This window comes from Dasypus novemcinctus, chromosome 4, assembly GCF_030445035.2.
Source record: "Dasypus novemcinctus isolate mDasNov1 chromosome 4, mDasNov1.1.hap2, whole genome shotgun sequence".
Classification (NCBI taxonomy): domain Eukaryota; kingdom Metazoa; phylum Chordata; class Mammalia; order Cingulata; family Dasypodidae; genus Dasypus; species Dasypus novemcinctus.
This window is the reverse complement of record NC_080676.1, coordinates 155,190,213-155,204,318: the sequence shown is the minus strand read 5'-3', so window position 1 is coordinate 155,204,318 and position 14,106 is coordinate 155,190,213. Positions and strand designations below refer to the sequence as shown.

The 14,106-nt window shown below is 45.3% G+C and overlaps 1 protein-coding gene across 1 annotated transcript in view; it reads right to left on the bottom strand.

The window, feature by feature from the left end:
• Positions 1-1,070: 1,070 nt before the first annotated feature.
• CLIC6 (chloride intracellular channel 6) overlaps positions 1,071-14,106 on the bottom strand; it is a 44,498-nt gene continuing 31,462 nt past the window's right edge. The window contains exons 2-6 of the mRNA XM_023583484.3: positions 10,064-10,173; positions 9,429-9,554; positions 8,694-8,800; positions 7,973-8,154; positions 1,071-3,048 (exon numbers count right to left, since the gene is read on the bottom strand). Of these exons, the coding sequence (XP_023439252.1) occupies positions 2,887-3,048; positions 7,973-8,154; positions 8,694-8,800; positions 9,429-9,554; positions 10,064-10,173 (687 nt within the window). The 3' untranslated portion in view covers positions 1,071-2,886. The remainder of the gene's footprint in view (positions 3,049-7,972; positions 8,155-8,693; positions 8,801-9,428; positions 9,555-10,063; positions 10,174-14,106) is intronic.

The following is a 14,106-nucleotide window of genomic DNA, read 5'->3' as shown; positions in this document are numbered from 1 at the left end:
AAACACAGATTCCCAGTGCCGCTGACAGAATCCAAGCAGACAGAGAAGAACACACAGAGAATGGACACAGAGAGCAGACAACTGGGGGGGGGGAGGTGGAGAAGAGAGAAATAAATAAATCTTAAAAAAAAATAATAAATAAAATTCACTCAAAGCCTAAGCGGGAATCGCTGAACATGGGGAGAGAGGGGGAGGTGAATGCTGGCAAAAGTGCCCGACTTCTCGCTGACCCGGGAGGGTGGCAGGGGCCCTGACCACACCCTGGGGAGTGGGGGGGTGGGGGGGTGCAAGTGTGCGTACCTCTGTGAATGTGTGTGTGTACCTACACTTGTGTTTCCCTGGGTATATACACGTGTTTGAGAATGTGTGTGTACATGCATGTGGCCATGTGTACGTGTGAGCAGGTATGGATGTTTGTGTGTGTGTGTGTGTGTCTACAGGGTGTGAAGGGCTTGGGTAAACATTTAATTCCTGGAAACTAACCCAGGGACTGGAAATTTCCCACTGAGACCCATGATGCCCACGGCTCTTTCCCAGGCTAAATTCTATCCCCATTTGCTGGGCCGTAGCCAAAAAGTAGAGCCTCGGGGTGCTCTCGTGTTCTCTTCCTGTTTTGGGGACTCCATGTTCAGGAAAATATTCTATTTTGACCCTAATTGCCGGGCCTCTCTGGCAACTGGCAGTGATGAAGGGAACTCTCTCCTTCCTTGGAGAACCTGCCTCACAGCCAGGGCAAAGGGGGCCGTCCACAGCGCGACCACACCTGCCTCCTCATGTGTGTTTGAGGAGGAACCAAGCTCTATTTTAAGCCCCCCCCCCATAAAGGTTTCAAGGCAGTGGCAGAGGAGCCCTGAGTGCCGCCCACCTGCCCACACAGGGGGCACCTGTCAGCGGGGAGAGAGGGGTGTTGGGGCAAAACCGGGTGGCAGCTGGGACGGGCAGGCGGGCAGCCACGGGCAGCTTTAGGTCACCCTGTTAAAGGAAACCTGTTTCTGTCTGTTTTATTTCTTGAAACCTTAAGTGGGAACGCAAAGTAAAAAAAATAAAATAAGAGATGGGTTACACTGCAATGTTTTTATAACTTTTTTAGTTTTTAAAGCACGTGAGGTTTATGTACATCACTTGGTGGACTAAAAGTACCAAGCTAGCACTGGTGACATCTGACAGTCTACTCAGGTACTAGGTTTAAAGGTAACACTACAAAACTAGATTTAAAATTTTAAATGCTAAAAGGATGGAAGGCAACATCAACAATGGGTACATAGGTCAGACGTTACCTCCAAAAGTGCATGGTTGTTGAAGCAGACCTCTGGAACTGTCACCCCAGCTCAAACCACAGCACCCGCCAAGCGGAGAAAAAAAGGGCAAGAACAGGGACTTTGTTTCTCAGCCTGGACATTTTGCGCCAAATCTCAGGATAATCCATGAATGCGTTTTACTCTCTCCCCCAGGAATCGTCCACGGAACTGATGTGCCACTGAAAAACGAGCCTTGCAGCGGCAGCCACAGGCTAGAGCCAGCCCTACAGGAGGGTTTTCGGGACGGTGTCCGCAGATGACCAAGGAACACTGCGGACAGATCAGGCTCCTGTCCTGGGCGGTCTCGATGAGTATCTGCCCCACTTCGCATCCTCCAGGCTTTGGGCTGCAGCCCAGCAACCCGGCCCACCTGCGACGTTGTTGAGGACAGGCTGATCGCAGGGACAGTGCGGGCACCGTCGCAGATAACCCAGCAGCTCTTGAGTCAACAGTTTCCACTTCCTTCCAGAACTGCCCAAGAAGAGTCACCCTGAATTTAATCTCCCTGGATTTTCCCCACCTGACCTCTAACCAAGTCTAGAAAGGGCAGAGAAGTAGCAAGACCCAGGCTAACCCCACGCCACGTCATCCCGCCACGAACCGCCACATTGAGCCTTAGACAGGACGGCCCTTAGAAGGAATGAAAGTGCGCTCCCCTGCATGGCAACTCAGGGCAGCGAGGTCTCCAGCTTGCGGCGGCTGTGAGGAGTCATTCTGAAGGCATGAGATCCACAGGAGTGGAGCAAGAGGAGATCGACAAAGGCAGCCGGACACTCTCCTCCATCTCCTCTCAGGCATCGGGGAGGCAGGCATGACACAAGGATGCACAGTGGGAAAGCGGTGCTTCTGGTTCCTGCGGGGGCCCACAGGTCTGGGGACTCCACACATCTCTGTGAAACCTCAAATGCCTTCCTTAGTCCTCTATGGCTCATCACCAAGGCAGCATCGGAGGTCCCCTCATGAGTCCTTTAAAATCCAGTCACCTGACCTCATAGGTGAACGTAAAGCTGGACGTGGGGCGAGTGTGTGCGTGCCAGAGGGAGACTGAAGATTTGGAAGGGTTTTTGCCTATAAGTATCCATTGTCATCTAAGGATAGTGACATTTTAGGTGATTTGCTTTGACTTCCTTCTTCAAGCTCCTCTACCTGGTTTTCAAATGTTAGGCACATACAATTTCATAGTAACAAAAACAGCAATGTTATTTTCATTTTGGAAAAAAGCTGAACTAATATTTTAGAGGAGAAAAACCCACTACGTGATTATGAAAGCTAGGTATCAGAGACCTTTTTTTTTAATTGAAGAAGGAATCGAACCAAAACTCAATTTGTTTTGAGACTTAAACTGCAAAACACATGTGAGTGAATGTCAGTAACATAAATGAACGTAAGTGGGGAAATGGGTTGAAGGCATAACAAGACACACCTGGTATGGTCAGATAAACAACTGGATTGATAGATGACAAATCATGGCATTCAATGGATCCCCCCAGCAGCATGGTTTTTCATAGGATGGCACCTGGGGGAAATGCATAGAACACCCTCTTTTCGTAGCCTCGCTCACTCCACTGTGAAAACACAGGACCCCGCTTCACTTCATTCTTTTTGCTACATCTGAATAGGCACGTTCGATCTCCTGGTCAGCTGGACACGTGTTTGTGAACTCGTCCCTGGCATAGGCGTTGTTCAAGTATCTCCAGACCCCAGTCATGTCGGCGGGCAACTCAAAATCTCTGTATTTCTTGGCCACGATCTGAAAATGAAGAGGAAGGAGTCAGTTGGAGGAAAACCCACTAACGTAGGCAACCAAACCAGACGATCCATTCTTTCGAGACCAGTGATACGTTCTCTTTCTTGAGCCCTGATGTCATCCTCCAAACACGAGGGCCACCCCAAAGTTGTACTTTGACTTTGCACAGCTGCAGCTTGGGAACGGGAAAAGATTTAAAGGGAGGGGGCTCAGAACACTGGCGCCACGCAATCCTGCCCACCGACGGGCCACGGATGCTCCTTGTGGCTCTCCAGCTTCAACACACTCCGCCCTCGGTTGAGATCTCCTTGGGTTTCCTGCAGCTTCTGCTGCATGGGTTCTGCTGCTGTGCCACTTGGTAAAGATTCATGACAGACCTTGTGTTTAGATCGTGCCAGAAGCACTGTAAAGTGCTCCTCTCTTCTTCCTACATGCAGGGCCAGCCTGAAGGGGGTGAGGGCTCAGACTGACTTTTTTTTTTTACACTTTTTTAAATTAAAGTTAATAGATCACAAAGAACGTTACATTAAAAAACATTTTTTAAAAACATAAAAAACATAAGAGGTTCCCATTAACCCCACCTCCCACCCCCTACCCCATCATTTTTGGAAATTGTATTTTTTTGAAGATATATACCTCACACACAAAAAATGTTACATTAAAAAATATAAGAGGTTCCCATATACCCCCCACACCCCACCCCACTCCTCCCACACCAACAACTTCCTCCATCATTGTGCCACACTCATTGCACTTGGTGAATTGGGGGGGAAGAGTTGAATATGGGAGAATGTCAGGTGTATGTCTGAAGCTATAAGGTTGAAAACACTCTTTAGAAAATATAATAAGGAAGGATTACATGTTTAAGGTGCTTAATGGAAGGGGCATCTGGTACTGGGGCAGGCTTCTAGGGAGTGTGTGAGGGCTCATTTTGTCATAGTGTGCTTTATCACTGGGTGGAGACCCACACAATGAGTGTGAAGGTGTGCCCACATCCTGGGGGGCCCTGATGTTCTCAAAAAAAGGGAATTGTGTCTCTAGAGAGAATCAATGGCTCCCAATTAGTTAGGACAGTCTAGTATGTCAAGCCCTCAGCATTGTTGCAGTATCGGTATATCTGGTCCCTCAAGTAGTGAAGGTTGATTGTCACTGTGGGTCCTGGGGGAGGGGGAGAGAGGTCTCGAACAACGCGCTTACTTTCAAAACTTGCTCTGGCCTCGCCTCATGACAGGCCAGTTACCTATGTGCACTTGGCCCACAGTTTATTTCCGTCATTCGGCTACTGTGAGGCTCATTCAACTGGAGCTCCCGGGGGTAGACTAGTGAAGAAAATCCTGAAAAATCACACCGGTGTGGGACCTGTTTCCCTTGGCCAGGAGGAGCTCGGTTGGGCAACCAGTTACAGAGGAGGTGTAGACCTCAGCCTCCCCTCAGCCTGGCGGGGATGACTGGACGAAATGAGGATGGCGTTTACCACAGATCAGAAGACCTGTGGGACTTTTCTCTCAGGTTTTGGAGGCCAGTGGCCAAGGATGCAGTATGACAGCAAAATGAGGCCAGGGACAACTTTTAGACAGGCTCCTCAACTGTGTAACATCTTTTGCTTGAATTCAACCTTAACGATTGGTGTTCACCTAAATGTACTTAAGCATTCCACTTTCCTTTGGTTTCCCCTTGCCTGGTTTTTGCCCATCTTTTTATTTTAACATTTCTGAGCAACTTTAACTGTTTGCCTCTTAGAGATGTCATCTTGTTTTTATATTATATTACCTGAATTTAATACGTCCTTTTCTATCTTTCTGTGCATGTGGGGGGGCGGGGTTTCCCTTTGAGGTAATTTAGAAGATGCATGGTTTGTTTTAATTCTTCGGGAAGTTTCCTATATATCTTTAAATAATAGGAATTCTCTATTTCCTGAGAATCACCTGATTATGACAAATGAGGAAATCATTATGAGCACACATTTTCTCATTTCTTCTCCCTATTGTCCTTCCAACAACATCCACGTTTCCGTATTCTGTTTCTGTTGTATGACTGCATTCCCCACTGCTGTTTCATCTCAGTTCTAGTTTTAGATTTAAATGGAGCATGTTTATCAACATCAGTCCTTTTGCTCCTGAATTCTTCACTTCGATTTTCATTTTAGTCTTTCATCATACAGTAATTTTATTAAACATGGCTCAGAAAAACTTACTTCATTAAGACCAAAAGTCTAAGCAAAAACAGCAATTTGGCAGGATATAAAATTCTTTGGTCACACACCTCTTCCCTTAGCTCTCTCCAAATACTAAACCCCTCTTTTCTGATTTTTACTGTGGTCATAAAAATTTATGAGGCCAGTATGAATTTCATTCATGTGTAAGTGGCTTTACTATTTATTATTATTAATATTAATATTATTATTGCCTGGATGCCCAATGCATTCTTTTTTATCCTCAAAATTCAGTAATTTGCTAAATATGTCTTATTTCTTTTGATTGTTCTGGGGCAATATTTTCCAAAACATGGTATGTCCATTTAAACTAAAGGTGCAGGACACCTTTTAGTTTGAGATAATTTTCCCTTTTTTTCCCTTTGAACCTCCCTTTTTCCTTCTTTTCTCTTTCCTTTCCTTTGTTCTTTGCTTATGTATATCTAGAATCTCTCTAATCACTTTCATCCCTTTGTTCTTTTCCATTTGCTTTTGGATGATTTTCTCAGGCTGCTCTCCAAATCCCTCGCTATGCAAATCCTGCAAGGTCTTTTTCTCCTTTTTGCTACTTTTTATGTAACTTTTAGTTCTGCAGTTATTTCATTTGTCTTTTATTTTTTTTTCTTGAGTTCTGCCAACTTGATCTTCATCTTCTTTGTAATATTGTATTTTTGACAACTTTTGTGCTGTCTTTGAGCTTTTTCTCCAAAGGTCCATGTCCTCTTTCATATCTTTGAGGCTATAGGGAAGTACCTGTCTGGAATGTTCTTTAATTTGCTGGGGCAACTCTTCATCAGATAAATATTTTTCATCTGCTTTGTGTTTTTTCCCTCTTTTCTCTTTCCTTTTTATTCTCCCCCTTTGGAGCATCTCTATCTATTCAGAAGTGCCACTTGAATTCCTTCTGCTTATTAGCATCTTTTAATGAGTTGCTGAACTGTCCTTTTCAAGTTTTATGAAAGATGGAGTTTCTGCTTTATTTTTTCATATTCTTTTTGCTGGGTTACAGGAAGGGGAATAAAGTAAAAATTCCATTACTCTCTCATCTTTTACCTTAACTTCCTTTAGGTTGATTCTCATTTCCTTTCAGAAGTACTCCATCCTGGAAGATAATTAATCTGTTTGGCATTTTGAGTGCTAAATGGCTTTGGAGACTTTGTTGCTAGGTCTTATATTGAAGCCATGGATTGATTCAACTTACTCTAAAGTTTACCCCTTGCACTGCAATTTAAAATAGGCTTCTTTATATAGCAGCTAAACAGAAGGCAATTAATGTTGAAAAGCTGAGATGGCTCTCTTGCTTTTCTCCAACCCCTGAGCACGTCTGTGAGGCTGCACCAGTCAAAGCAATGATTAAAATGCATTCACTGAAAGTGATGAAATCAAAACACAACTACATAAATATCTTGTTGGAAAATGACTCCCAAATTTAGCAGCTGTTGAGGGGTTAAGATGCTTTCATTGGATTTCACACAGCAAGGCACTGGCAACGTTATTCAAAAGAACATTCACTTGAGGAATCCAAAAGATCTTTAAGGCTTGCATTTTCAAGCTGGTAGACCTGGTGATCCTCAAGCTCAATGGGGACAAGAGAAGAAAGAAGACAGATGGGGCCAAGATTGGAAGGGAAAGGGAAAGAGGAAGAAAGCAGGAAGATAAAAACAAGGGTGTGACATGGAGTAACCAGGGATGACTGATAGACCTCAGGAGCTCCAGTGTCACAGATTCAGTGAATCTAGTTTGAAATTTCTAAATGCCGACTAGCTATGTCATTAGAATGCAAGGTCCTTGACTTGTACTTCCTTTGTCTTCTCTTACACCAACGGCCTATCTCTGGACCTGGTAGGACTTTTATAAATCAAGATGCCCCAGAGCAAGACCTGGGTTTCTTCTTGCAATATCTGAGACTACTCAGGGCCAAGGGCCAGTGATAGTGATAATAATGATGATTAGCATCCATGAGCACTGAGAGACAGCAGCAAATAAGGAGCCAGAGTGTGGGACCCTCTGCCTCAGAATCCTAGGGGTCACCCCCAGAAGTCCTGATTAAGTAAGTGACAGGGTAGACAGGGGTTTAAATTTCTGAAAATCTCCCCAAACAATTCTTATGCCTACCAACGTTAGAGAACCATTCTTCTATAGAATCTTCAAACCCTAATAATATATGACCCTTGACAATTAAATATCATGATCAATAATCTGGGAAGACAGGTCACCAAATGTGACAAAAGCCCAACCAAGGAACTGCCACCTGCTCCCTGGCCGGCAAGGGTCAATGTTATGAGCCTCTGGCACACTTCTCTGCCATCCCTAGAACAACTATATCCACCCCCCAAATCACCAGCCATTGACGGAGTTCACATTTTAATATTTGGAGATTTCATGCATCATCTCCAAGCCTCAAGCATTAAATGCCAGTTACAACCAATGTTTTCCCTTGAAGTAGCCTTTACATAACTCTTCTTTAGGTCATGGAGCCAAGGCTGGGAAACAGAAGCGGTGTCAATGGAGGGACAGGGTCCACGTTCCCATACGCTTCTTGAGAATATCTCAAGTCCTTCACTCCATGTATATGAAACGTGGGGCTTGGTGGTCACAAACGAAAAAAAAGCTAGGTTTTTGATTCACAAGTCCAGTGGTTTAACACCATTTGGCCTGGTCAAAACTCAAGTCAAAACAAAAGAAAGCAAAACCTCATTCATGTATTCAGCACAGATGGTGGGAGGAAAGGCAAACCTTGATAATATGAAGCTTGGGTAAGAGGTTACAGTCTGCTAGCGTGAGCTCATCTCCATCCAGAAACTTCCTTCCAGAAACAGCCACCTCCTCAGTGCTGTACGCATCTATTTCATCGGGCAGAGGGCTATTGAGATAATTATCCAGCTTCCTCAGGGCCTTTAACAAGTTTTTTTCATAAACTAAAATAGAAAAACAAAAAACAATTACTAAGATATGCCATGCAACTCAGTGTCACTTTTCTCTAGATACGAAGGAAGGAATTTGAGTCCATTTCTTTCTGAGCTGTGCCCAGTCAGCAGTGAGGCATTGGAAAGGACAGATATGGATTTAGAGCTACATGCTGGACTAACTCCCTCCTGGAAAACAATTCTGCTGTCTACATCATGTTGCTACTTCTAAAATTCATTCATTTGTTCAAAAATATTTATTGAAAGCCTAAAATGAGATTGGCTCTGGTGGATGCATCATTTAAATGATTCCCATGGTGTGGCTGGGAACTTTAAACAGTGATTGTTTTTCCCAAAAATATCATTTTTCTGGGCTCCCCACCTTTAGAAGAAGCGCTCAATCTCTTGTGTGTAATCCAAGGTTAGACATAAATTTTCCCTGTTTCTAGACACACATTTCTAGCCACTGTGAGCAGAATTTCCAGTACATTCTAAGAGGTCATGCCAGGATCTATTTTGACAGCAGAGAGCATGTAGATGGTGGTACTCACTGTCATTTGCATCCTTCTTGGTGTTTTTTATAAATGCTGAGAATTTGGCAAATACATCATTTCCTGCAGAGTTAGAATCAGGGTGTTGAGTCCCCAGCTTAGGGTACCTTGAAAAGTTCAAAATGGGAATAGCACAGATAAGCAATCTTTGAGTGATAATGATACAATGGTGAGGGGAAGACTTCCTCTTGCTGCTCAAAAAAATAAAAGCTTCCCTTCATAGGCTTTCCTAGTCTTTTAGTATTCTAGGATAAGAAGCAACATGATCTAGGGGAAAAGGCACTGGACCAAGAGTTCTGGTCCTGCTAATAACCAGTTCTGGGACCCAGGCGCCTCTGGGCCTTGCAGGCCTGAGTTCTCTCGCCACTAAAATGAAAGTGTCCCTTCCAGGTTCCACGACACTGTACCCTAACCTGCACCCCTTACCTTCCAGCAGGGGACAAAAGAGATAGCTAACCACACGCCATCAATCTACCTCCTCCACAGCAACTCATCACTTCCAGCTACCAAACCCTAATTGCCAAATTACAGGTGCAGGGCAAAGAAATCCAGGCCACTTGCCCTCTAGTTTTCTAATCATTCCTCTGGTTTTTTGTGGCTCACCAGGGGTGTGGCTAAGGAAGTGCAGCCATGGGCCACTGGCAACTAAACCCACAAAACCAAAAGCCTTAGAATTGCCTTTCAAGGAGGAAAAATTGACAACCAAACTGTAAACACCAGTTTTACGAGGCCTACCTTGGGGGAGCTAATTTCTCCTCTAAGAACTCCTCGATCTTATTCACATCCGTCTTTACTTCGCCATCAAAAGTCATAAAGGGCGGGTTTGTCCCAGGAGCCAGGTTCTGTAGGTCAGCAGGTTTCCTGGGTGAGCATAAACAGCGGTGTCTTTAGGCAGCTGCTAAGGTTTGTGTCATTTCCAAGGCTTAGCAGTGTCTTCCCCAGTTTAAGAGAAACCACTCATGAGAATTTCAAAGGAGATTGTGGGCTTATAAAATGTTTTACTGGCAATGAAAGTAAAGGCATTCATGGACCAAGCAACAGTTGGATTCTTCTCTTTGTGGCCACTTTCTGGAGACAGAGGTGAAAAAAGCTAACTCTCCCCAGGATACTCAGCCAGGAGTGGTACACAGGTGAGCCTGTGAGAAGTATACAGGTGACGATTCTCCAGCTCCCTTACGGCACCCCTGGCCCCTTCCCCATCCAGGTAACAGCCTTCCCATAGTCATGCCACTGGGCCCAGAGCTGGCCTTCAGTTCAGGCTCCTGCCTGAGGCTGACGTCAGCCAAGTGTTCTGGGGGTGGGGAGCGGGTGAGGTGTGTGTGGGGGGTAATCAGCGACAGTCATTTCAATAACGCGAAACCTTGTCTTACCTTTTCAAGTCCACTGTTGTCACATTAAATATAACGCCCTTTAGCCAGAGAATCATAAACAGACGCTGAGAAAATGGGCAATTTCCAATACTCTCGCCATCATAGCCAGCCTACGAGTAGGGGGAAGAAAAGACCTTTCTCTGAGCCAATCTCACAATTATAAATGCCAGATTCCACAATACATACAGAAAGATTGGAATTTTTGGTGAATGGTACTGATACTGGAAAAAAGCTTTTGAGGCCATTTTGCTCAGCCCCTGGGTCAAGTTCAGGTGCGTGTGGGGGAGGGGCGGGCAGGTCATTCACACTTCACATTGAAGTTTCTTCCTTCCCCACCATCTCACCACTTCCTGCCACGCTGAGTCGCTGAGTAGCAAGCAGTTCACAAAGGGGAAGAGGTACAAGAGGGAATTCCCTTTGTCACGGAAGGCAAAGAAGAAGGAAATGCTCTTTCCCTCCAAGTCTAGCAATATGCCGCTCTATTCAGGGTGATCTTGCTTAAAAGCAGACCAGCAGGCTCTCACTCCAAGACACCACGTCCAGTCGTCTCTAAGATGCTTATGTACAGAACGAGAGGATGGGCTTGTATGAGTTCTAAGACCCGTGGATGCTGTAAAACTTTTATTTCACTCCATCTGATTAATGGGGAGGTAGAGGGATGAGATGGGGAGCAGTGCCCTGAGAAGGAAGATTATTACACAGTAGATGTCAGGGGTGGGAGGATGTGAAGTGGTTCTCACATCCACAGACAATCCCAAATGCAGGCAGAGAAATCTTCTAAATGCTCCTCCTCCTTCCCATGGGATCCCAGCAGAGGAGAAGTACGGGCGTTGGGGAAAAATAGGAGAGATGCTTTCAGTTTGAACCCCTGGCAAAATGGAGCAGTGGAATCACAGCTAGTAAAGGAAGTTCCGGAACTCTTTCTCTTCCCACCTTTCTCCATTCCCCAAATCTCTAGCAAGGTTATGGTGCTAATGAAACGTCGACAAAAAGGAAAGAAGGCAGCCGGACATGCTCCTCACTCAGCCAGACTTCAAGGACAGAAACACAGCCAGATTTAATGCATAAAGTCCATTTCTGCCACATATAAATTAAAACGAATTTGAGAGGGAAGCACCATATCTACAACCCGAGTAATAGAAAGACACAGGATAGAAAGTGAGCTGCTGTTTCTGAATTGAAGAAAGGAAAAAATGAGATGGCTCAAGGAAATTGAAGAACTTAGGGAAATGCTTCCAGAAGGTGCTTCTCTGGCTTTAGTGCTCTTCACAGAGACACCTGGAGTGGATGCTAATAATGTGGAGATGTTCCTTCAAATGAAGAGGGTAAAGGACTGACAAACCAATTTTAAGAAGACTTGATCGACCTCTTCACAAAAGAAATCCAAATGGCCAATAAGCACATGAAAAGATTCTAATGTTATTAGAATGTCAGCAGGGCAATTCAAATTAAAACACAAGGAAATACTACTACATACTTACCAGGATGGCTCAGATTAAAAAGTCTGACAATACCAAGTGTGGACAAGACTGTAGTGAAACTGGAATTCTCACGCATTGCTAGCAAGCATGATTGGTCCAACTACTTTGGAAAACTGTTTGGCAGTTATCTACCAAAGCTAGACATATGGTTAGACATACATTTACCCTATGACACAAAGATTCCACTTTCAACAGAAATGAGAGCTTATGGTCACCACCCAAAAGATGAAAGTTCATAGCAGTTTTGCTAAAACAGCCAAAACCTGCAAACAACTCGGCCACCAACAGTATGTTGAATAAATAAGTTGCATATTCATACAGTAGGAAACTGCATCACAATGGAAAAGAATGTTACCACTACAAGCAAAAATGTGGATAAATCTCACATGCATAATGATAAGAGAAAGAAACCCAACTCAAAAAGTCCATATAATTCCATTTAGATGAAGTTCAAACACAGGCAAACTTCTCTGCGGTAATGGAAGCCAGAGTAGTGGCTGCCCCCTGTAAATGGCTATCTTCTGGGAAGGGCAGAAGGCAACTTTCTGAAATGGTGGAAATATTCCATATCTTAATCTGGGTGCTGATTACATAGTGTATTCATCTGATAAACTCTTTAAGATTTGAGCACTGTACTGCATGAAAGTTATACCTCAATACAAAAGAAAAGTAAAAAAAATATTCATTCAAAAAAATGCAGAGTCAGATTGAGTGGTTCCTGTGTGAGGTCTCAAAATCTTCAACCACTCCCCCAAGGTGATGTGATGCAGCGGTAGGGAAACCACCGTGAGAAGGATGGCCTTAGCCCAACCTTGGGCAAGAGGGAAGCCTGGTGCACCAGGGTATTATTAATATGTGAGAGAGAGCTATGCAAACCTTGGCTGATACATTAGTAAGAAAACTTGAAAGCTTTCCACTTGATAAGTACAGCCCATAAACACGGGGCTGATGGGTGCCTGGATACACGTAATGGGCACCAGTTGACCCAGATAGCTGAATTCAGAGTCCCTAAGCTCCAGGCCCATGCTCTGCGCCCCCTCCAGCTTCTCCATTTCTCCCTTCCTCATTTCAGCATTGATTTGCTTCTCTGCCTGCTGGAGGGGTGGGTCTGAGAATACCCCTAGCTGTGGCCTGTGAAGCTGCTAGAGACCAGTGGGGAGGGGTACAGTTCTGACCCATGCATCCAAGTCATCATCATAACTTCCCTGCAGAGGGACCCCCAAATAGCACCACCCTCCTGCCTTGGGGTTCCCTTGCCTTATGATCCACAAAGCTGAGCCACATTAAAGGGCGCCCCTGTCTCCCGGTCACTCTGTCCTGGAGCGAGGGGAAGCACAGAGCTGAGTTACATAAAACTCTCAGTGGCTGGCTGCTGGCATCCTCCTAGATCACAATACTTTCTCAACTCCGGCAGGTTCAGGCGTAGTCATGCCAAAAGAAGCGGGGAGAGGAGATGAAAGTACAGGGACACTGAGTCACATATTTTGGCCAGTCCTGACTTGCTCTACGGCGTTTAGACCTCTTATTTTTACAGCAGTTACGCTAAAGCGCAGTAAAGTCTAAAATAAGTTCTGTAGAGTGGGGCGATGCTTTCCTTTCCCTTCCTCGCTTGTCTTGCTAACCTCGGGAATCCTGTTATAACTCATGCTGAATGGGCAAAATCCCTGCTGAACGCCGCGTGTTCTTTGGCATCACTGGGCATCTTGATAAAGCTCACCTTGACAAAGAACTCTGTGTCTGGGAAGGGCCTCCCTCCACAGCAAGCCGCTTTCCGCCACTGCAGGTCCCTCTGCCCTGCTCTGTCTCTGTAATGATCTCAAACTGCGTCAAGTCAGGGTTTTTCCCTTGAAATGGTTCCCTTCTCCCATTCCCTGAATCCTGGCAGCTACTTCATTAGGAAAAACAAAGGGAGTAGGAGCAATAAATAAAAGAAGAATTGCCTCTGTCGTCAGACCCTGTAAAAATGTAAACTGCTCACCAGGGTCCTTCCTGGCACTGCAATGGAACAAAACATCTGGACTGGACGGAGGGTGTCACAACTGTCCGCGAGGACACAGAGCTGGCCGTTGAGAAGATATGAAAGCGACCATTGTCCATTCTCACCCATGCGGCCTGAAAATTAAAGCGTTCCAACGCAGCAAGGCCACGGACGGAAGGCTGCTTGGCATTTCAGAAGAATTCGCTGGCTGCCGCGCCTGCCCATAAAACAGGATTTACATCTCCAGCCTTGCCTCATCTTTTACTGCTCCGCAGTTTTTTTCTGTCTCTGTGTGTTGTAAGCGAGAGGGTTCCAGGAACAGGGTGGGCGTGACCGGGACGCCTCGCTGCCTGATTTTATGGCTTGCATGTGCTCCGCTGTTCGGCTGTGCCAGCCAGAGGCCAGGCGAGCAGCCCCATCTCCAGAGCCCGCTCCTGAGCAAGCACGGAAAAGAGTTGTCTTGGTCGGGAGTCACCAGCCAGGCAAGGACTCAAGAAATGATACCACCACCCCAGTTTCGTTTGGTTTGCTTTTTCGGTTTTTGGGGATTTTTATTTCCCCCTCCCCCTACCCACAGCTGTCTG